The sequence below is a fragment of the Cylas formicarius genome, unplaced genomic scaffold (assembly GCF_029955315.1).
Source record: "Cylas formicarius isolate icCylForm1 unplaced genomic scaffold, icCylForm1.1 PGA_scaffold_7__23_contigs__length_41026272, whole genome shotgun sequence".
Classification (NCBI taxonomy): Eukaryota; Metazoa; Arthropoda; class Insecta; order Coleoptera; family Brentidae; genus Cylas; species Cylas formicarius.
This window is the reverse complement of record NW_026844352.1, coordinates 4,883,644-4,908,083: the sequence shown is the minus strand read 5'-3', so window position 1 is coordinate 4,908,083 and position 24,440 is coordinate 4,883,644. Positions and strand designations below refer to the sequence as shown.

At 33.7% G+C, this 24,440-nt stretch overlaps 3 protein-coding genes across 4 annotated transcripts in view; 1 reads left to right on the top strand and 2 right to left on the bottom strand.

Annotated features, from left to right (window-relative positions):
* Nucleotides 1–559: 559 nt before the first annotated feature.
* On the bottom strand, nt 560–2,947 carry LOC132704789 (zinc finger Y-chromosomal protein 1-like). Its single transcript, XM_060675035.1, has 4 exons — nt 2,551–2,947; nt 2,179–2,487; nt 1,569–2,122; nt 560–1,433 (listed from the first exon to the last, which is right to left on the bottom strand). Exons 1-4 carry the CDS (start codon nt 2,767–2,769, stop codon nt 770–772), a joined length of 1,746 nt encoding a protein of 581 aa, XP_060531018.1. The 5' UTR covers nt 2,770–2,947; the 3' UTR covers nt 560–769.
* Nucleotides 2,948–3,134: 187 nt separating this feature from the next.
* Nucleotides 3,135–6,859, top strand: LOC132704451 (uncharacterized). Its single transcript, XM_060674456.1, has 2 exons — nt 3,135–4,307; nt 5,054–6,859. The coding sequence occupies exon 1, from the start codon at nt 3,430–3,432 to the stop codon at nt 4,297–4,299; it is 870 nt and encodes a 289-aa protein (XP_060530439.1). The 5' UTR covers nt 3,135–3,429; the 3' UTR covers nt 4,300–4,307; nt 5,054–6,859.
* The window catches only part of LOC132704450 (tyrosine-protein phosphatase 10D-like), a 46,384-nt gene continuing 26,407 nt past the window's right edge, over nt 4,464–24,440 (bottom strand). For both annotated transcript variants that reach the window (XM_060674455.1, XM_060674454.1), the window contains exons 9-19: nt 22,974–23,222; nt 18,087–18,245; nt 17,919–18,024; nt 15,795–16,012; nt 11,394–11,473; nt 8,902–9,036; nt 8,727–8,852; nt 6,872–7,020; nt 4,980–5,115; nt 4,857–4,917; nt 4,464–4,801 (exon numbers count right to left, since the gene is read on the bottom strand). In XM_060674455.1, the coding sequence (XP_060530438.1) occupies nt 4,704–4,801; nt 4,857–4,917; nt 4,980–5,115; nt 6,872–7,020; nt 8,727–8,852; nt 8,902–9,036; nt 11,394–11,473; nt 15,795–16,012; nt 17,919–18,024; nt 18,087–18,245; nt 22,974–23,222 (1,517 nt within the window). In that variant the 3' untranslated portion in view covers nt 4,464–4,703. The remainder of the gene's footprint in view (nt 4,802–4,856; nt 4,918–4,979; nt 5,116–6,871; nt 7,021–8,726; nt 8,853–8,901; nt 9,037–11,393; nt 11,474–15,794; nt 16,013–17,918; nt 18,025–18,086; nt 18,246–22,973; nt 23,223–24,440) is intronic.

The following is a 24,440-nucleotide window of genomic DNA, read 5'->3' as shown; positions in this document are numbered from 1 at the left end:
TGACCATTAAACCAGAGGTCGGGGCAATGTGGTTATTACGTACTGCCGCTTAGAGAGGTGTCGAAACTGGTCTAAATTATTGGTCCGTTAGTTCTTTTAATGGGCTTCCAAATGCTGCCGTAAATACGGTAGAATTGATAAACCTCGGCCACAGAATAGACAATGTCTTTTCTGCACATACACAAATGAATTCTCACTCATATTTCACGCACGCATGTCCTCTGCGTTTTTTTTTTAAACAATGATTCATTTTCGTTGAAGATCTATGGGGAACTGAACACTTGAAATGAAACTGCCAAAGCGAAAACTGCAGCGCCCGAACTATTATTGGCCAAATTGGACGTTTTTAAAAGTTTAAAATGACTTGCGCATAGTGATCTAAATATTTTTTGATGGTTTCAAGAGTTCGTATGTCATCAACATAAATAAGGCCTTGTATATGGTAAGCTTATTTTATGCAAAGAATGGGTAAGGTCACTGGTTATCGACAAAAGACATGAAAGTCTTAGTCAAACCAGCAACATTAAAGGCAATAAATTATATTAATTTTACACTTTATTTGTTTAACCATGCTAATGGCCACACAAAGAGAAACTACATCTTTGTGTTGGTGATGTGTAGAGTGGACAAAATATTAAAACCGAGTACAGTAACCTTAAACTTAACGTATGTATATACATTAACTGTGAAACCCTAATTTAAACTAAGAACTAATACATTTACACAACATATTTTCAAAAAAAAATCAAATAAATAAAAGCAGTCATTTTTAACCGGATCCAGCTTTATGGACCTGCTTTACGTGCTTTTTCAAGTAATCAATCCTTTTTGTTTGGTAGGAGCACAAGAAACACTTTCTCATCTTACTTTCGGGGGTATCGTGGGTCTTCATATGACTTACCAAAGTTTCTTTCTGAATCGTCTCAAACTTGCAAACTTTACACTTGTGCATTTTGATATCGGTAGTGGTTTTATGAGTTTTCGAGTGCTTGTCCAGGTTGCTCCGTAATCTCGACTGATATGGGCACAATTTACACCTGTACATTGTCAACATGTGCCTGTCGTATCTATAGGTGTGCTTTTGAACATAATTGCACTGATTAACAGGTTTATTCATTATGGGTTTTCTTTGATTTGCCTCATCGTGGATGGTCATGTGTTTTTCCATGTTGGTACTGTATCTAAATGCCATAGAACATTTGGGGCATTGGAATGGCTTTATATTTAATTCAGAGTTTGCAGTTTGTGTATTTGAGTTCTTTGGCAAACTTTCTTTGTTTTCAAGCTTATGAGATTTATTCAAATGGCGAACATTCTTTGCCGTGTGCTTGGACAATATATGAGTTTTTAACTTTAATTTAAACTTGGTTTTAAATTTGCAGTATCTACATCTTTTTATCATCGCTTTCTTGGGTCCTGTTGGATAATATGAACTGCAGAAAAAAACAAATTTTGAAACAATATATTTGTAGGTATTTGTCAAGAAATTTTTATTGACTAAAATTGTGTTTAAGTCAAGTTAAGTACCTGTTACGAAAAATTTAAGATGGCAAAACATATATACTCACAAATCTTCGGGATCTTCTTCACTCACAGATTCCTCTTCTTCATCCAGAATTTTTTGAGGACTGGTTTCCTTTTCATTCTCATCCTTAGGCTGATTTGACACATTCACAGAAAATTTTAACTGTAACAAGTCATCATTGGCAATTACCACATCCACCATGTTGTCACTTGTCTCTGTCTCTTGCAATTCCGTTAAATTTCTTTCTTCAGAGTCCACTTTAATGCTAATATCCGAAACACTATTTTTATCACTGGCGGCCAAAACCCGAATTTCATCACTATTCTTTCTACTTTCGCTATTATTGCTTTGCAAGTCATTAAAATCATTACTAAAACCATCGCTTACATTTAGTTTTTCCATATTACTATCATCCTCGATACACATAGAAAACAGATACACACTATGTAGGTTAATTTGCTTGTAACAGTTTTTCTTTTCACAGTAATAATTAATTTTTTCCTCAGAATCTAAACACTGCATCACAAAATGAAATTGTTCTTCCAACAACTCTAAGCATATCGGGCAAATTACAGGAGCTTTGGTCAATTCTATTCCCTACAAAACACCCCATGAACTTTAGTTAGTCATTATAAAAATACGTGAAAACATACCATTTCAGGCAAACATTTGTCAACCATATTTTTCAGTGGATCTCCTTCGAAGCTGTACATTTTTGTAACTGAACTTGTGTCCACAATATTCAAGCAGGTTCGACAAATACTTTGATTGTCTTTAAGGTAGCTCAAATGATTTCGTTTCAAAATTACTGCTTTAAGATCTATTAATATTGGAGTCTTCGGGTCTATAAAGTCCTGAACCTTATCTTCGACTTCGAGACACGAAGATTTAAAATTATATGATTGCTTTAATGTTTCTAAACAACTATTGCATATTGTTGGTGAATCACATATTGAGAGTTTCTGAAATTATAGAAAAAAAACTTTAGTTACACCTTGTACAACTAAGGTAAGTTAGTGTACTACCAATTCGGGAAGGATAATCTCCAACATATCTTTAATAACTCCTTCCAAAAGAGTTAAATTATTATCATTAATTTCCAAAAGGCACAGTCGACATATGGTAACATTTTTCTTTATTTGATCTAGCTCGCCACTTCTCGTTTGGAAGGTGTTTTCGCTTTTTATTCCCAATATAGTCTGAAAGGACCCATATGGGCCGAATCCATTCTCGAAAGTTTCCATATTTGAAAAAGTTTTCAAGCCATTTCTAATAGATTGGAATACGATATTACGAAGCTGGACACTACTTATTTTTATTCTTAATTTCTATATTTGCTTTCTACTTTTTACAAATTTTTCAAACGAATTACCTCTTTGTCATTAGGGTTAAGTATATATTCTTCCTCTTTTTGGTGCGCACTCAAATTGTATGTAGTTTACGCACTGACACCCTGACATTTCGACATGTTTTTAGCATATAAAAAATGCTCTTCTTTTTAACTGATAGACAAACATTGCATCGTAACTACCAAGCGGGTATTTCCATGTTAATTTCATTTTGTAGCAAAACCACTCTGGTGATATCGCAAATGTCAGGTTCTTCTTTTCTTCTTGTTTTGTATTGTCTCGCTGTGTGATTTGACAGAGAGAAGGTCCAACGAAAAGAAGTTGTAAATTTCAAAATATACCAGTGTTTTTTGCCCAATAGTTTTTTGTGAAATGCAACATTGAATTGAATTGAACCAGTGTTTTTTACGATGCACGAAATTTGTGGCAGTTGTTAAAAAAAAATTGATGGTTATAGTTGGACAGACTGACGGATCTGTTGTTGTTTGTCTTGTTTTTAAAGTTTTTAATTTTAAGGTTATTAAAATAATTACATGTTGATTTAAGTACTCAAACATGGCTCTGCGTGACATTAAAAAGATGAAACAAGGAATGTCTTACACCCGTAAAGAAAAAACGATTATTTTGAACGTATTTAAATATTTTCGTGGCGAATATCCCGGTCAATGCGTTACTGAAATTGTTAGAAAAACCGCTAAAGCCACTGGGTGTAGCGAAAAAAGCGTTTTCCAGTTTCGAAAGGAAGAAGCCAGCCCGGAGGGGTTTAGAGAACCTTCTAAAACCAAAATACGTAAAAATATAAACATAAACAGCAGATTTATCAAGTATGACAATAATGTTAGAGGTGGAATTAAAAACATTGTTTACGAATTAAAAAACAATAATGGTTTTCCCAGCTTAAATACTATTCTAAAAAAGGTTAATGATACTCTCAGTTTACCAAATTTTTCGCTTATGACTTTAAGGAGGTTGTTGTTTGACATGGGCTTTTATTATGAAAAAAATGGAAATAAATCCGTTTTAATGGATAAAACTGTCAAAAGCAATTGCTCTTTTGAGACAAAATCCGACAAAGCCAAGGATAATGCTTCAGATAATAAGCCTGTAGTCGCCAACGACACTGGCACGGCTGGTGAAACAAACTTAGTGTGTCAAAGTAGTGAAGGTCACAACAGCATTGCAAATAATAAACTTCAGAATCAGACATATTATCAACCGATAATCAGTCATAGCCAAAAACCGACATTCCATTCTCATTCAGAAAGCACTCATTCATCGCATTTTCATAGTGTTCCAATGATGTTTAGCCATAGAATACATCCATATGCAATCCATCCCCCAATATCATCTAATGCAGATATTCATTGTAAATCAGAAGGCCCGCTATTTTATCAACATCCTCCACATAATGCAGGGATGCAGTAGATATGTGGGTAGGTATATTAAATAATAAGAATATTTAGCGAACCTGATAAATCAGATCACACACTGTTTGAAATGTATGTAATAGGTTTTATTGTTAATTTATAACCCTGCATGAAAACAAAAGTCAACTATAATATAGTAATACTTTTATTTATAAACTAGCTTTAGATGGACTTATCACTATTTTAATTGATTGTCCGGAATGATATACTTTATAATAAATACCTAACGAAATACTTGGCACTTCACAGTGAGGAAAAAAAATAGTACACTGCAGAATTATATTACATATTTACACACATGGTTAGAAAAAAATTTACTTAAAGGGAAAACAATTTCTGGTACCTTTTTGTAGCTAACTTTTATGAATGAAGGCATATACATTGTTGCGCTGAACAATATTTTTAAAGTGGTGTCTCTACTATATTTTCTTTCAGCAAAGTGTTTTGAAGGCTGTTGTTCACGTCAACGTTTTCATAAAAGTGTTCCTCTATGTATTCTTCTAAAAGGAAAGTTATCAATTTAAGCTTCTGGTTTCTCAATTAACAAGTACTTACCGTCACATGCGGGATGCTCTATTATGCTTTTAATAAGGCTGTAAATGTACATGTATTGTTTCTACAATAAGAGTGAAAATGGCATTCCTTAATTGCTCTTATAATAAAACGATTCATACTCACCTCAGTTTGAACCATATTTATTCTCTGCTTTCTTAATTCTAATACTGTATTAAAGACGTTAATGTTTTTTCCAGCTTTAATGGTGCGAAGTAGGATGTCCATAGCTATCAGAGTACCAGTTCTGCCCACTCCAGCGCTGTGAGTATTTCAAATTTGTTAAGTAGTCAACGACTTCTTCTGTTACCATAACATTTATATAATCGAAATGTTGAGAAATAAAAACAAAATGGCGGCGTTCTGAAGTTTAAAAGTATGATGCGGAAACATTCCTTTGTTCAGAATGTTATCCTTTTTTAAATTAAAATTTCAAAAAAATTTAAACTAAAAAAATTTTCAAAGTTGAATTTTATTTTTTTTAATTTACCTGGAGTAAATAGAAATTGCAAAATTAAGTGCTTACAACAAAACAAAAATAGATTTTTAAACCACAAATGATATATTTTAAACTTATTTTGAAAAATACAGGGTGATTTAAAAAAGGTACATATGAGAGATATGTTATGTTATGGAACATATGCCCAACCCTGATGGTTTTTGGAAAAAAATATAAAAACGCATTTTGCTTATAAAACAAAGGAGATAGGTGTAGGGAACCTTGATATGGTTTTAAAGGGCAATTAAATTCTGCGTCAAAAAAGGTCATTAAATACGGGATGTTTCATTGAACTGTAAGAAATTATTTAATTAAATGTGTACCCCAACTACACCACTCTGTATAATTCTCAAAATTTTTCAAGAACGGTCCGGTTTACGTATAGAAAATGTAATAGTAACTGGGTACCTATATTTGCCTATTGTAACTAAAGATATAAAAAAAATATATTACCTTTTTTTTTGACCCACATAATGATCTGCTAAAAAGTTTTCCTAAACTCTTTTCATTTTTCTTACAAAAACCTATATTATCTTGTCTATTGCACAGTCTATTTCAAATCTTAATATCAAATAATTGTTCTTCTATTTTTATCGATCGTAATGAAATTTTGAAATTTGAACTTTTCAGAGAGTATCCGTTTTCCCAAAAAAAAAAAAAAAAATTAAAAATACCGGAAAACCTTTTTTTCGCGACTATTTTCGATTGGGGATATTGAGAGTTTCAAAATATCCGTTTTAATACTATTCATTGATCGAATAAGTACTAAAATAAATATTTGCACGCAATATGCAAATAAAAAATGTGTTTCCGCACCAATCTTTTGATTTTCATGTAACTCATTCACTGATTTATCTACCGAAATTGTTATCGCAAAACTGCAATTTATCACGAAATTCTTTTAACTAATTAGGGACGTTCTAAAAGTGTTTCTCACTCCACAAAAAAAGTGTTTTTCTAAGTGCTTCGATCAGAAAGCATGTCACTTGTACATATCGTTAAAGTTTTATGGTATCTTACATTCTTATTAAAGAGGAAATCTTATTTAATAGTCACTAAATAATTGAAATAACACTTTGGTTTAAAAACTCAAATTCGATTCAATACTTTAATATATGTTGTATCACAAAAAAGGTATATAAATATAAAAAGACAAATTTTCGGTGATCCTCTATATGACAAAATCATTGTAACCATTAAGTGACCTTCTAGAATATTGGACGTTTCCAAAATAATTTATGAATCTGTTTCAATAGATATGTGTGTAGCAAAGGTTACTTGGAGGAACACTTTTAGCACTAGTTTAGCAAGTAAATAGTTATTAATTAATTAGTAATTAAAATACCATAAGACTGAATAAGCAAAATATTTTCTTTCTTCATAATTGTCCTAAAAAGTGCTGAACAGTACCCGAATGTGATGCTATCTCGTGCCATTTTAAACCTAACAGTATTATTTATGTATTTTGTAATTTTAGCGGTAATACTTTTTCAAATAAATATTTAAACCACAGCCCTACCTGCAATGAACTATAGCCATTCCGCCCGTGTATTTCCACCTTTCTTGAAACTGATGGCAAAACAGCAGCATGTTTTCAGTGTCTGACGGCACCCCGAAGTCGGGCCACTCCAAGAACTGCATATGCGTCACAGATAATTGCTTCAAGTCCTATAAAGGAATGTTACTTAACCAATTACATTTGCGTTAACATAACAAACCAGAAGCCGTCGATAGATTTGATGGCGAATCATAAACTCTCAGGAAAAGTTAAATTCGCTAGCTTGGCAACACCGTATTCCGCTTGAACTATCCCAGAACATCAAAAAAAAAAACTAATTGCAAACAAAATGTGCAGGATGTTCCTTAATAGTGTGTGGAGAGGATAATTTTAATAAGTTTTCTTAATATATATACTTGCACGAAGAAAGAACAATTGATAAATGCGTTTCACCTTGGGAATGTTTTGGAATAAACCAATAAATCTGGCATCACTGTACTAGTGGACCAGTGCAACTGAACATTCTACATTAGCATTTGTTTTTGACGAGACTGCCTTTCAACTGTCGAAAAAATGAAACCAAAACTTGCAACGTTGTCTGTGGGGTACGATGTCGAGAGATGAGATCACGAGATTCGATATTCCATATATATATATATTTATAATTTACAAATATTGTTCGGTCAGCAAACGTAATTTTTTACAGAAAATGTTAAATTTAGGTATTATGAAATATGTCTAGACTTTTCTGGCGAATCCGGAAATAAGAAAGTTGCCATCTTGAAAATATTTTAGCCGGATTGCCCACAATCCCAAATTTTAAAATTTTCGCTAATTATAATTTTAATAAGAAATCGGCGGGACACCATGTATATACCCTCCAATCTATAGTAAACTAAACATCTCCCAAACATTACTAAAGTCGAAAGGTAAAACAATAATTTTTCTCACTAGTAGCCACAAATCTTCTGGATTCTTCCTGCGTCGGTCATAAATCAAAGTTTATTTGTTAGTCTTAAGATGCGTTCTTGTTCTTTGAGCTTAGTTGATATTTTTATTCCTGTCTCTCCAATATATTCTTTGCCGCATTTACATGGAATACTGTAAGCTCCTTGTATCTCAAACGGAAGGTCTCGAGAGATTTTTAAACAAGTGGTAACTGACTTTGACATTATATTTCTTAAGAACTTTTGATATGTGGTCAGTGATGTTTTGAATTTAAGGAAGGTTGCTTTCGGACTCATTGTCTTTGGAAGGTTACGTTGAACTGTATTTTGTGATAAATATCTTAATAATATCTCTAATGTGGTAATTATTAGAGAGAAGAGTTTACAGCATTCCATGCATATGTGACGGTTTTTGGATTTGGATTTTTGGACAATGGATAAATATGGTTTTGAACTTTATATTACTTAACAACTTTTGATATGTGGTCAGTAATGTTTTGAATATAAGAAAGGTCAACAGCGGTTAATAGATATCTATAAGCAACAGAAGATTTGTAAATAGTATTAGAGTACCATGTGGAAGCTTCTTTAAAAAATTAATGTTTCATAACAGAAAAAAATCTATTCAGAAGAATTATGAAGAACAACGCACAAGGAAAATAAAGGATAGCCTGAAATGAAATCAAAATCTGGCAACTTTGTCTATGGGATCTGCACTTCAGAGGTGAAGGATTAGGATATTCTCTAGTGCTATGTAATTTTTTGATAATAATTTAAAGATCTAGTTAGAAGAATTAAGAAGAAATTTTGATTGAATGATTATTAGAGAGTGAAGGAAGAATACGTTTTCTAATACTTCGGCAGATGTAACGGCGTCCAAAATGGCCCCCTGTAGTTAAATATTTTTTTTCTGTCATGCGACGACTGACCTTTTTCACCTGAAGTCCTCGAACACAATAAATTCCAAAGTGGAGCTCTGTGCAGCACCTCACTTCTATGTCGTCTCCGATTTGCATGTGCTCGTGGTTATTGGGAAAGTATTTGTAGCATTTTTCCTAAAAATATGGTCGTAAGTGCGTGGTGAGAAGCTCTCGCCTCGCTTACTTTGTTGTTTTCGATAAACCTAGACACCATGACGATCATCGAGATGTTTTCCTGCAGCACCATTTTCCAGAAATCTCGACACGTCGATGGCAAGGGGCCTTGGGTCGCGATATACTCGGCCTCCCCCGAAAAACCCTAAAAACGATACAAATTAAACGTGTACGGGGTGTCAGAAATAAGGTTACTTACGACCTTAAGTAAGTCAAAAACTACAATTGGTATTGCATTATTGGATTCCCCGAGAAATAGGTTACTTACAGGATTTTTTAAAATTGAATTAAAATACTTAATAATGGTGCCTAATTGTAAAACTGCAATAATTTATGCTTCGGGAAAAACTATTAAATTACCTTTTCAAGAAAAACGACTAAAAACCATTCAACAAGAACCCCGGAAACGTTTCATTAAAAAGCCACGTTTACATTTGCGAAGAAAAAAATGTATTTAATAATTATTAATTATTAATAATTTATAATCCTGCTTACATCAGATCATCTTTCATATCTCTTCTTATACTTTAAAACACCATGCCCCCTCATATCATGTGCAATTCTCTGGAAAGCTGTCTTATTGGGAATTTGTGGATGTTTTTGTTGTTTTCAAGACATACAACAAATAAATTATTAGGAGGCCCTTATAAGACACACTGTTAATTATTTTAGGGTCTGCAAACGACATTTTTGATATAAAATTCGAGATTTGTCGACTCAGATATACATGAACTATAGCTAAAACTCCTACAGGAATAAAAAAAAAAGAAATGCTTAACGTTTTTTTCATTCATTTTTCTTTGCCAGTTTCTTAATTAAAAGGGTAGGAAACCTTATTTTGGACACACATAGAATGTTTCATTAACATGACATAGCTCAAATGATAATCATTATCCGAAATATGCCTTATCCGAATGTTGAAAATAATTAATTTTATTTCTTAAGACCAACATTTAAATAACACATGCCGGGTGTTATTTTCCTGACATTTAATCTAATTAGAAATAAGATGTAGTAAGTAATAAATGGTTACTAATTCTACACGAAATCAGAGTTCACGAAAATTGAGTTCTTTTTCAATGGTTGATGGCTAAATAATAACAAGATTAAAGAATAATATAAAAGAAATTCCAATAACTGCTTTTACGTTATTTGTAAGTTCAGTCTAAGGTATTTTACATTTTAACAAAGAGTAGTTGAACTTTATTGGTGAGATGCTCTATTTTAAGTTTTAAAGTTATAGATATAAGCCATTACATAAGGTCATAAAAAATATCGTCTCTGCTTTCTTTTTTATTCGGCATTAATTGTAATTTTTTTCTATCGAGAGACAATTAAGAATTACCGAAATTCTTAACTTATTATATTAAAAAAATAACTAAATATAAGAAAAAACAAATATTGTATTTATGTCCGTTTTGAAAATTCATGGAATTTCTAAAATTTATATTTATTAATTTAACACTGGCACTTGCTTCTTCACTACCCTTTCTTTTTATTAAGAAAAGATTTTGAAATATTGTTTCATATGTAATGTTACTTTACCGCAGTTTAATTTTCTAATGTATCTTTCTTAAATATCGTAATTCTGTGTAATAACGTACACTTGTAAAACACTGCACCATAAACACTCCCAGTATATGTTAAAGAATAAACAAAAAAATTGAATTAACTTTTCCAATCTCCTGAGAATTGGTTTTTGTTAGTTGCCGCGCCATCTATCTTCTAAAAGTCTAATAAGAAAAGTTACAACGAGCCCTAAAATACCGACATCTAGACTGCATCGCAGAAAGCTTACGCGAGTACATAGATCAACACCGGTCGATAAAAACTATATGGATGTCAACGTTTTTTGATTGCAAATAGACGTGTTTTGTTTGTGGATGTTTTGAATGCGTGTGTTACTCCATACAACGAAATAATGAAACTGTGAATCCTTTTTTGGAAATGTGAATTCCTCACTGGCTAGCGGATTTCGTTAAAAGTAAGAACTTTTTGCGGTGCTGAAAGAAGAATTGAATGCACTGGTAAGTCACTTTCTTTTGTTATTTGGATTGATCGAACTATTGACGAGTTAATGGTCTATAAATTTGTTGTTTGAATTTATGTTAGCAATGTTTGTTCCAAAAAGACAACATTGGCGTTTGCATCGGTGTTTTTATGAAAACTAAAAATTGCACGAAAGAAATGCTATTAAATAACAAAATTAAAAACTGCGGACGAAACGGAACCCTCTATCATGAACGCGTTTTTCGAATTAGATGCTGCACCGGCAACAGAAAAAATGTTTTTTCAAACATTAAAAACATATATAAATGTCCTGTTAACGCCAATATTAAAAAATATATTTTTTGGGCTTATGATATTAAAAATTAATCCAGAACCTTTTGTAGCGTTAGTTGTAACGAGTATTTTGTCATTTCAATAACACCCAGCATATTTGTACCTCCAGTTGACATTTATGCCATGTTAATGAAACAACACCCTGTTGAGAGCTTTTACCTTGATATACGAAGCGTTGATATAGTCCGTGCACATCTCATCATCTTCATCTATATTTAGCCTCACTCTGGTATGGTCATCTGAAAGAAATACTTTACACTATGTCTGTTGCCGGAAATGATTTGCGAATATTTAACGGTAGTGATTCAATAAAATATTAGAATTTTGCTTGATAAACTTTTATAAACAACTTAAAACGAAATTTCGTTTTTTTTGTTTGCGCTTTAAATGCGAACTAGAGACAAATCTCGAGAAATTTTACTGATTTGACTCGTTAGGATAATTAGGAATCGAGAAAGGCGAGAAAACTTGAAGTAAGGCGAACGGAAACGACTAAAGACAGAAAACGCTTTCCAGCTTTCAGTCATCGAATGTCAACAAGCCGCCATTGAAGAATAAAGTTTAGTTAGTTAGAATAGTTCTTTTGTCTATAGATAATATTTGGTTTCGTTTGGTGTAGTCACAGAATATTGAAAATATATGTAAACACTTAGGTATCTCATGCACACATTAAACTGATTGCTTTTTCTAAAAGGTTGGACGGGGTCAGTGTCACTAATCACAAATGGGTAAGTTTCTACAAAAGCGTATTTTAAAACCAATGGTTAAAAAATACTTCTGTTATAAAAGTAACGAAATTTTGTAAACATCACAGAGTATAAAATATAAAGCAGTTGTACAGAAATTCATTATTACAATATCGAGCAAAATAACTTCAGAAATCACCCATACATTCACTAGAAATTGGAAGAATGAAAAACTTCCTATATCTATATGCACAAACCTGGAGGCAAGATGGTAAGTTTTTCATAATATTTGCTTGTTACTTTTGAACTTTCGGCCAGCTCATTCTAGATGTATAGTCTGTACGATTTTTGATGGCATGGTCGGCAATAAAATGTCAGATAGAATTTCATCTTGATTCCACTTATACTTTAATAGATGGTGTTCCGCTTTAAATGTCGATCTGATCAATACAAGACAGCCGTCACTATTTAAATATAATTCATGTTAATTTGTTAAACAAACTGTTGCAATAAAAATTAAAACAATACCAAAAAAATCGAAAAACTAAAAAAAAATACTTCAACGTATAAAATATAATTTATAAAAAATAAGCAAGATTTAACTTTTATTTACGATAAAACATCTTCATCACCAGAGTCAAAATTGGAACTGTTACTACAAAAAAATGATCTTTTTCCCAGTATTCTTTTACTATATTTTCTGTATGTGTTATACAACTGATCCAATTTTCTTTGGTAACTGTATGAAGAGCTGCCCTCCAAACAGATACCGCTGCAGTATCATCTTTCCTTGCCTCACATTTTAGACCATTTTCTGAATACTTAATCTGCTTACTGCGCACCCAATTGATAATTTTTTTCCTTTAGTACACTTTATCTAAGTTTAGAATGATATCTTGCATTTTCCATAATAATTAAAGACGGGCTTTCGAGTTTCGGCAGAAGTTTTTCAAAAATGCGACTTTATTTTGTAATGCAAACGACTAATTATCCGGTAATTGGTGCTATCTCTGTCGAATGTACGACACCAAGTCCTAATAGACAAAGGTAGAATACACACACACACACACACACAACATTTGATAATACTTTTTACAAAACTTCTGGATTCCTCCTGCGTCGGTTTTTGCTGAGTCGAACTTGACGTTTCGCCAATCATCCTGTTGGCTTCTTCAGAGCATGACTCAAAATTAGTTCACATTTTACTCTGTACCTGCTTATATATTGTTTGAGGGGGGCGGAGCTAAATGAGGGGCATAAACACCGTCTCGGATGACTGATTCCGATATTCGCGACCTGAGCCGCGGTTAAGATTGTCAGGTCGTTTGTAGATTTCTATAGATTCGGATTTTTCGTTGGTAGAAGAATTGTTTACGTGCAAGAATTTTAGTTTTGTCGAATAAAATTTTATGTCCGGTTTCGTGATTGTGTTCGGCAACAGCTGATGTTAGGTCTGATTTTCTATTGATAAGAATATCTAAGAATGGAAGGTTATTATTAGTTTCCAACTCAATGGTAAAACATAGAGTTTAAACGTCTAAGAAAATCCACTAGGGTTTCTTGACCATGAGGCCAAATAACAAAAGTTTCATTTACGTAGCGTTTCCATAATTTTGGTTTTAGATGAAAGGTGTCCAGAGCTTTCTTCTCAAAGGCTTCCATAAATATATTCCCGATGATAGTGGAAAACCCATAGGTGTTCCCGACGTTTGTTCAAAAATTTGACCGTTATAAGAAAAATATGTTTCAGACAAGCATTTTTCAGTTAAGGTGGGAAGGTTTGGTTTCAGATTTTCGGACTTTAATATATCTGAAATGCTGTTGAGAGTTTCAGGAATAGGAACTTTAGTAAAGAGATATTCTACGTTGAAACTAACTAGAATATCTTGTATAATGCTTTTTAATTATTCAATGAAGTGAAAGGAATTAAGTATGAAACTGTCAGTTTTTCCTGTAAGGGATTGTAATAAGGAAGCTAGATATTTTGCTAAAGAATATGTTGGATAAACAATGGTGCTGGCAGTAGATCGAAAAGATAATCTTGGTTTGTGGATCTTTGGGAGTCCGTAGAGACGAGGAATTTTTGAGTCATGGGGTGACAGATTTTTTCACGGAGTCTGATAGAGAAGAAGCCTTAATAACATATTTAAAGTTGCGAGGTAGGATCTTTTTTAAGTTGACGATATTATCCGTCTCTAAGAATATCTTGAATCTTTTCCTGATATTTATTTGTATCCATGACCACCGTAGCATTATCTTTATCTGCTTTTAGTATTACGATGTCTGGAAAATGGTCAAGAAACCCTAGTAGGTTTTCTTAGACATTTAAACTCCATACACCCTAACGTACGTTTTACCATTGAAATAGAAACTAATAACAACCTTCATAACCTTCCATTCTTAGATATTCTTATCAATATAAAATCAGACCTAACATTAGATAATTGTGTTTACAGAAAACCTACGCACATAGACCGGTGCTTTAATACATTGTCACATCACCATCCAGTCCAAAAATCGCCGGTTATCAACTCTCTTGTTTACAGAGCCGTAACAGTATTTCACCCCGAGTCACTGAACCCAGAATTAAAACACCTTACCTCTGCTCTTCTCTCTAATAATTTCCACATTAAAGATATAAAGTGGTAGATTAAATAGTCTGTTGATAAAAGCATAAAAGGCAGACATTATGTGTGTGTAAGGGTGATTTGAGTTATTATGTAATGGAAAAATCTAATGCGATTCTGTATCGAGTTAATATGGTTCAAAAAGGAATCGTACGTATCTATACCACCAGAGAAATCCTTTACTCAGAAGATGTTTGTGTATGATATTTTCTAAATTTTAATTGTGTAGTGCACTAAGTGGGTTTCCCATAATTAATCCTTCTTTAGCAATATAACATTGACCATTAAATTCAAAATAATTTAGGTCTAAACAAACTATTAAACTATGTAGCAAGTCTTGTTTTATGATTAACTTGTCTCTGCGTGAGAATATTGTCTATTATGTTTATTACGTCACTTTGCGGAAAGCTAGGAAATAAGTTTTGAACATCAAATGAAACTAGAATTGCCTTAGGAGGAATTTTGTATTTGATACAGGCACGGTGTTTCCGAAACAGCTGTCATAAAGCATTAAAAACTGTGAAAATCTGATCATTTTTTGTTTTAATTTAATTTGTGTTAAATGGATTTTCATCAAGTAAAAGCCACCTCATGGCAATGACATTTTAATGCTGACTGACAGTAGTGACAATCTCCAAATATTATTGAACCAACTAACAGAGAAGAACAGACAATTGGTTAATGGCACAGCTTTAATAAACTGACGTATATAGAAGATTAAAGGTTGCAATGGCGATGATAAGTAATGAAACAGTAATTTTAAATGTGTATGTGCGTTGTATGCAGTGGGTATAAAAGATAAGAACAGTGCCATATTTTTATAACCGGATAACGAATTGGGAATAGTTAAGACTGACGATAAGGCAATAAAAAAACGCGAAAAAAAGAATACTTTGCCCACTTAATGAGACGCACTGATAAATACGAACTTCTTGCAAGGAAAACTTGCCAATGAATTTGGTTCTGGTAGAAGAACTTTTTTGCTCAAGAGCTTGCCATAATGGTATTGCAGCAATTAATAGCAATGCACTGCAAGAAGAAGATTAAGGCCGATAATTTTCAGTTTCTATCAATTACGACTGCGTATTTGAGGCTATAATAGAAAATATTGATTTATTGATTTTTGAAAAAAAAAACTGAATTTTTTATCACTTCTCGATTCCTAATTTTGGTGATTGCATTCTTTTGAATATTTTAGTTTTTGAAGATCACATCGTTCCCGTCTCTGTGTAATGAAGGTTACTTACACGGTAAAATATTGGTGTATCTGTTCTTCCTTTTATTTTCCGGTTTCCTAGCGAACACAGTTTCCATCGACTCGCAAATAAGTTTACTCTCTTCGCACAGTTCCGTGTACTGACTCTTTAATTCGTCCGGGTTCTCTTCCAACCGTTTGCAATACTCGACAAACTTTTTTATCGGTATTTCTCGTAGCGGTTCTTGCGGTTTCTTTTCGATCAGGTTCCTGAAACAGTCACGTTGCAAACGGATCAGTTTTATGGTCTGTTCATAGATATAAGAAAGTGACCAATTGCTTTTGAATGGGATTATCCAAGGGTGGTCATTAACATACAATGCAACAAGATTATTACGTAAAGTTTCGGAATTTAAATTCAAGTAAAATTGTGGTCCGTTATAGAAAATAATTTTATACCTACCTGTGTTTAATATTCTTTGGTTTAGTATACTACTTAATTTAAGTTTATTAGTAATCATTCTTATTTCGTATCTCAGGAGATGCTCCCACCCAAATGTAGAATACACTATTGAGACTAAGGAAGCTTTAAACAATGTTTATTTAACTCTCATTGAACGTGGTGCCAGCAAGCAAGCATCTTTAGAACAAACGGCCACATGGACGAAAATTCCAACATCAACTGTATGGAAAATTGTGAATAATCCCATTTCAGCGAGGAAAAAAAGAAGCGATGCTGACATTTCCTCGAGTGTAGATGAAAGTGATCAAGATATAACACGACGTAAAATTTATCCGTTATACGAGGAACGAAGCATGCCTACATTAGATATCTTAATTAGGAGGGTTGAAGAAGACGAAACCGGCGTTAAATGTGGCAGAACTACCTTATGGAAGTGTATTCAACGCATGGGAATCGTTTAGAATTCGGAAATGGCGACTGGAATATCTAGAACAAATTAGGATTTACAGAGAACAACAAAGGTCAATTATTTACTTGGATGAACCTGGTTCGACACTTATGATACTCCGGAAAAGGGTGGGTTGACTCAACTGATAAGTGTAAAACAAACGCGCCATCAAAAAGAGGTAAAAGAATAACTGTTTTGCATGCTGGCTCTAAAGATGGTTGGATTCCAAATGGTCTTTCTCTGTCTGCGAAAAATATTAAAGATTCTTCTCTGGATTACCATGAAGACACCACCGCTTATATATTGGAAAGTTGGTTGAAAAACATACTAGCTCCAAACATTCGTCCTAATATCGTCATTGTAATGGACAATGCAAGTTATCACAGTAGACAGTTGACTAAAACCCCTTCCTCATGTGACACAAAAGCAACAATTAGTTTAAGGTTATTAGTAATCATTCTTATTTCGTATGTATACAGCGTGTGTTGAATCGTGTGCGAATTATGCAAAATATGTTCGAGTCTAATGTATCTCAGGAGATGCCCCCACCCAAATGTAGAAAACACTATTCTATTGAGATTAAGGAAGTTATAAACAAAGTTTATTTGACTCTCATTGAACGTGGTGCCAGCAAGCAAGTATCTTTAGTAGAAACGGCCACATTGACGAAAATTCCAACATCAACTGTATGAAAAATTGTGAATAATCCCATTTCAGCGAGGAAAAAAAGAAGCGATGCTGACATTTTCTCGAGTGTAGATGAAAGTGATCAAGATATAATACGGCGTAAAAAGAGGTAAAAGAATAACTATTTTGCATGCTGGCTCTAAAGATGGTTGGATTCCAAATGGACTTTCTCTGTCTGCCGAAAATATTAAAGATTCTTCTCTGGATTACCATGAAGACACCACCGCTGATTTTTTTGAAAGTTGGTTTAAAAACAAACTAGTTCCAAACATTCCTCCTAATAGCGTAATTGTAATGGACAATGCACACAGTACACAGTTGAATAAAACCCCTTCCTCATGTGACACAAAAGCAACAATCCAAAACTACATGTATAATAACGACATGTATTTTCACGAAGATTATACCAAAAAGCAATTAATTGAGGTTCTACAAAGCTTGAACCTACAAAAGGAATACGTCTGTGATAATTGTGCAAAAAATCTAGGGCACATATTTCATTCTACAGCTTGCCCGGATCTTTCCTTAATTCGTATCAGTTAGTCACTTTCTTGTATCTATGAACAGACTTTACCTACTTGATAATTCCCTTTCTCCATAAGATGAACAACGTCAAACCTAACAACGCGAACCCCAAAAGTCCGAATATTATTTTCAGGATCAGCTGTACCGAAGAGGTGGCTTCTGAAAATCCGTTCGGTTTAATTTGTTCGTTGAGAGTGTTTTTTTTTTCAGTTTCGACTTACCGGTTTCTAAAGAAACGGGCCAATTGTTTCTGTAAAAGTCTGCCGTAAATACCCTTACGATTATATAGTATCGTGTGCCGGAAGTCAATGGTCTGTTACAGAATTGCTCGCCAGTGCATTGATCGTCGCTGCCAAGAACAAATTGAACAGTGTCATTCTCTAAAATTAAATACGTGATATATTTTATGATTTGCGTCTCCCAATTTTTCTCTATTCTTCTCCAAGAAAAAATATTTTTTAAATAAAATTTGCGGTTATGTCAACCTGCACCCGACGCTACATACTATCTACAATTAATGTCTTTAATTGAATTATAAACAATATAACAATAACAAGTTAACATTTTGACAAAAAGGCGAGGTACTAAAGATTAGTATACTGTTCTAACTGATCATTTTAGAAGTTGTGACTTCAAACGATTAATTGGGTTTAAATGACAAAGATATCGACATTGTAAATAAATATAATATTTTAAAAAAGCTACGTCAGAAAAAAAATGCCGATGCAAAGAAATTATGCAATAATCATTTTATGTTAAGTTCGACCAGCATGTCGCAGGCATCTTGGCAAATTATAAAAAAAATATGAAATATGAATTTAGCTGCATCTGCTTTTAATAATTTCGACTAATTTCAGGATTTGATTTAAATTTTAACGTAAATTTAGGAAACGGGATTAGTAGAACATTGTTTTTGAGACCGTATTCGAATGATGAAACCAAGGAAATAATTTTATCTGTTTCTAAGAAGAATTCAGCAGGTTTTGATGAAATACCTTGCTCCCTTATGTTGTCCGTTATTGATTTACTTGTCGATCCATTAACCTATCTTATTCATGATTCCTTCTCAGGTGGTACAGTTCCAGCTATATTAAAAAAAAAACCGTAGTACCACCGATATACAAAAAGGGTAATTTACACGAAATCTCTAACTATAGGGGAATAGTATTGTTGTTAATATTGTCAAAAATTTTGGAGAAGGCTTTCTATAAAAGGCTGTTTGAATTTTTAGAGAAAGTAAACTTTTTGAGTAATAACCAGTTGGGGATTCGTAGGGGAGTATCAACACATGATGCAATTGTTGCAGAATAAAAGATGTCCTTGAGAAAAAAATCTGAGTCCACCCCTGCATTTGCCTTAAAAATGAAATCAAAAAATTTTCGTTAATAAAAAAGTCATGGTCAATTTTCAAAAGGGCCGAAAATTGAAAAACGGTTGGTAGTGAAAAGTCGCAGTGACTAATTTTTATTCTCTAAAAATGAAATTCACTCCTTTTTCTATTGTCAGGTGGAATGGTGAATGGGATAGGCAATAGGCAAAACTCACAAATAGGCTTTGCAATTTGCTATGAAACCCTTTGCATACTTATGTTTTCTAACTAAATAGATCATTTAACGAATAGCACATTTTTGTGCTAAGAAGACCTGGTGTGCTCCAGTGGCTAGACAACAATAGATTTACCGTAACCTATCACTAATTGGAACAGCCCATAGTACACCAGCTTTAAAACTTCAATGGGTACCGTATCTCTAATATTTTGGATTAAGTATGAGCAGGAGTTTAATTTGGGCAATATGTTGTCGATGTGATGATTCCATGTAAGTTTGTTGTCAATGTGCAGACCGAGAAACTTAGTAGCCTCCACGTTTTCTATAGAACGTCCCTCTAATTGGAGAGAATGCTAGAATCAACGCGAGTATTTTTTGTGACTATTTCCATAGCTATTGACTTAGATTTATTTTATTGTAGTTCGTTATCGCGATACCATTCATTCACCCTCGTCACCCTTGGTTCTGCGACCCATTTTACATTAGCTCTGCTTTTAGCTGTAACTAAAATGCTTGTGTCATCATACAGTACAAATAATGCATCTGTATTATCCTGAGGAAGATCGTTAATAAACCAATTAAAGACGAGCGATGATAGGCAGGATCATTGCGGGGTACCGCTGTCTACATATTGAGAGAAAGAATATTTTTCAAGGAACATCGGCAGTCTGTCATAACAGGACCCAAAGATTTTTTCCACTTGACATTGAAGAGCTACCTGGCGGTAGTTCTCTATGTTGGTTTTATTGCCGTTATTTTTAAAAATAGGTACGATTTTTGAGTTTTTTAAGGCCTGTGGATACTTGCCCCGGAGGAAGCTTAAATTAACTAAATATGATAGAAAGGAGCTTAATATCTTTAATAGAAATTAACAAAGTGTCCGGTATTTCATCGATTCCAGATGATTTCTTACGGCATACTTTTCCGATTACTCGTTACTTTCGAAAAACGATGAAATCGAATTTTCGAAAGTATCTGCGCTCGTATAAAAATTTTATATCTCGGTAGCGGTAAGTCCTACGGGATTGCTGTTGGTACAGAAATGATCACCGTCGGAAAAAAATTTTTTTTTTGGCTGTTTGTCCGTTCTCCGTTCTCGTCTTTTGGTTTTTCCTTCAAAAACCGTTTACAAGACCGAAAAAATTCTTGAACCAGTAGACGCAGAGGAAACGACTCCATAAACTTTTATTCTTGACAATTTTTCAAAAATGTACAGGGCGCGCCGCAAATTGAAAAAAACTGAAAAATGGGTCCCCCTATTATTGAAAATTGGCAATAATTTGAAATTTGTGTTTTAGATGTCAGTTTCTTTTGCATGACGATATAGCCCATATAGACAGCTTAAACTTTTGTATTTACGGTTTTTAAGTATTGTTCGCGATATTCCGTGCAACATTAAAAAACATAATAAATGCTCCAAATTTGCAGCTACCGACTTCAGACTTGGGAGAGAAGTTGAAGTCTGGACCCGCATTTAGACTCTTTAAATTGAGAACAATAAAATAACGCGAAGTATTTTTTTTTAATTTTTTAATTTTTTTTTTGTGATTATTTTGGCATCCAGAAAAACAGCTTTTCCTCCAAAGTCATTCATTCGATCGGAAATATCGTACCTCCACAATACGTGGGAGACCCGGCGCTATAACTTCTGTTTCACGCATTTTTTCGATTATATACAAGGTCTTTTAGTTATAGACAAAAATCTAAAACACCCTGAAAATTGTTCTTTTAGAGAGTAAATTAGTAACCGTAAATCAAAATTCGTACAAACAATAGGTAATTCGTTCAAACAGTGTTATAGGCGGTATCGAGGGCTACAATTTTTGTATTTACAGTTTTCGTCTATCACACACGCTGTTCGAGATGTTTGAAATAATCCAAATGAAAATGACCAATTCTCGCCCTCAATCTAGACGCGATGACGTCATTTCAAATTACCACTTACTGCATGGTTTCAGAAAACAAGTAGTTTTTTGAAAACCATTTACTCCATTGGAAAAATTTAGATACTAGGAAACTAAGGATATCCAGAGCTATATCCTGTATTTCGAACATTGTTGGAATTATATACAGGGTAGTAGAAATTTCCGCTTTTGTGGTTGAATTATTGGCGATACATGAAAAACTTTTAAAGATGTGATAATTTGATATGAATGGTATTGTAAACTGTGTTGAGGGAGAGTTTGAGGTTTCGTCTATAATACAGGGGACGCAAGATATTTGAAAAAAAATAATTTTAAATTGCAATTTCCAGTACAAATTTTGATATTTACCAAAGTCTGCCGTAACTTTGAAGCTCAACGAGATGTGAAGGATATTTTATACAGGGTGCATGCACAATTAAATTACATCGATTTTGCCAAAGTTCCATAGTGGTCCGCAGGATAGAAGAACAATGCGTCCACACGATACCGCGAAGTTCTTTGCTTTTATAATAAAAAGCTGCTTCCCAGTACTCGTTATAAACTTGCCCCGCCCAGTGACGATTTTTCGAAAGCAATCTTGTTGTAGTAGGGTAGAGAAACATAGAGCTTCAGTGTATTTGGAAATCGGGCGCTCGATTTTGAGGCTGCTTGCTATTATTAGCAAAATCAGCAAAATATTTATTAAAAATTTCCCAGATTTTGTATCCGTCTTGAAGTGTTTCACCACCAACGGTTATTGCCCAACTTTCCCTACTCATGTTATCAGATTTTATTAACCTTAAATTGTGGTGAGTTTTCTTTGCGTGTTTAATTTTTTTGTTGTAATAGGATTTAAGTTCTTTGTATTTTTTATTATATAGATAATTCTTTATTCTTTTATTTATTTGATGCATCTCGTGTACCCCACGACTCAGCTCTCTCAATTCTCTATTGAACCAATTGGTTTTTTTCCTGTACGAGACTTTTCCTTGACATAAATATTTGTTTTTTTGGTTTTTCGGAAAAAGTGTTAAAATTTTTATCTATGTCGTCGGGTTGAATATAGTAGAGCAGATTATTCCAATCTGCGTTGGATACTAAGTCTATAAAAGAATTTACATTATTTTCGCTAAACTTTCTGAAAAGGCGTTCTTTGCAATTATTATGACAGAACTCGTCAAAAATGAAGGCCTGAAACGTGTGGTCAGAGACACATGTGCCTACAACCAAGCTTTTTAGTCCGGTAAAGTCGACGAAAATTATACTAGTGGGCTCTACCATAGAAGCAACTAAATTATACTCGAGGAATATATTTTTTAGTATTTTAGTTTGTTTGTTGTTTTCAAGCTAGTTGACGAATTTTTGAAAAAAATAAACTTTCTCGGCCCAAGATACAGACTCCTCCTCCCATGCAACTAGTTCTCGAGAAATAACTAAGAATCTTATACTCTAAAAGTTTAAGTAAATTAATATCTGAGGATTCATTATGCTCTGAGATACACAGCACATTGACGTCGTGGTTATTTAGTTGGTTAGAATCATTAATTTTTTTTAGCTAGGAAGAATAGGGAAAAAGCAAGACGACAGCATCAACTTTAACTTGTAATAAAATGTGCTACTTACGACACAGCGACGCTTTTTTAAATTAAATAATTACCTGACCACGGAGTCCAGAATGGTTTCGACGCTTGATAATAGATGGCGGCGTTGCCTCTTGGTTCGGGCCACACTACGCTATCCCAGTTACCAAATGCGCCACCGGTCACATTTTCATTGGATACGATTATCGCTAAATATTTCACATCGCCTCTGGTGTCGTCGAAATCTGACTTTTTCAGTACCAGATTTACTTGCGTTTCGCCGGTTTGTACCTCCGATAAAACCACAGTGCTGTCAATTTTCGGAACTGAAAAGATCCCTCGGCTAGGTACTAAATATGGTACTAGATCCGTTAAATCAAAGTTTCGACGTAACTGGTTAATTCGTGAACCATCTATGAGCTCTTTGTTAAATTCCTAAGGGATAATGTGAAATGAACATAAATGGCTCTGAGAAGAATTATATACGAGGTGTGTTCAAAAAGTAAGGTGACTACTGCGACATATGTTGATAGTTTGCATGTTTACATTTTTTTGCCAGACAGAAGCGTTAGACGTTTTGCTGTAAAAAAAACGGAACCATGAATTTGCATAAAATTTTGTGTAAAAAATGGAATATACCACTGCAAAACACTTGAAATGTTGAAAACTTTGACCAAAAAAAAAATGTTTATCAGCGGTATAAGTTGTTCCAAGATGGCCGAGAAGACGCCGATGGCGAACCTCGTTCTGGACGCTCCAGCAACAACGAATGAATGCGTTGAAGAAGTGAATCAAATGGCTATTGGCTCTTGCCATGCAATTTTTTTCAGAAGTTTTGGGCATGAAACGTGTAGCAGCAATATTTTTTCCGAAACTGCTCAACTTTAAACAAAAGGAGGATGGTTTAAGAGCTGTTAAACGACATCAATGATGATCCTGATATACTCAAAAAGGTGATACGTCGAAACCAAAGCCCAGCCGTTTCAATGGAGGAACCCAGAAGCGCCAAGATCGAAAAAAATACGTCAAGTCGATGAAATATCAATGTAGCACATCAAGAGTTCTTACCACAAGGTCGTACGATCAAGTTAGTTGAAATTATGCGCCGTTTGCGAGAAACAATACCAAGAAAACAATTCTTGTATTTTGCATCACGATAATGCACCTGTTCACTCATTGTTGTGTCCTATCTTTTTGGCCAAAAACAAAACCACAATCATGCCTCGGCCAACATGTTCGCCGGATATGGCCCCCTGCGACTTTTTCCAAAACTCAAGGAAGCCATGAAAGGAAGGAACAATTAACGAAAAAAGCTGGAAGAATTCAAGGCTATACCAAAAGTGTTTCGAGGATTGAAAAAAACATTGGCACAAGTATATCATATCTGGGTGGATTACTTTGAAGAGGACAACATTAATTTTAATAAATAAATAAATAATTTTTGATAAAACTTAAAAGTCACCTTACTTTTTGAACACACGTCGTATATCTATACTCTATATATATCAACGTTCCCGGTTTTGGTTTTTTAAATTTTTCATTGT

Coding starts and splice junctions, on each gene's coding strand:
- LOC132704789 (XM_060675035.1), bottom strand. CDS start 2,769: ATGGAAACTTTCGAGAATGGATTCGGCCCATATGGGTCCTTTCAGACT. Junction 2,488..2,550: donor AGATTATCCTTCCCGAATTG/GTAGTACACTAA, acceptor CTATAATTTCAG/AAACTCTCAATATGTGATTC. Junction 1,434..1,568: donor GAAGAAGATCCCGAAGATTT/GTGAGTATATAT, acceptor TTTTTTCTGCAG/TTCATATTATCCAACAGGAC.
- LOC132704451 (XM_060674456.1), top strand. CDS start 3,430: ATGGCTCTGCGTGACATTAAAAAGATGAAACAAGGAATGTCTTACACC.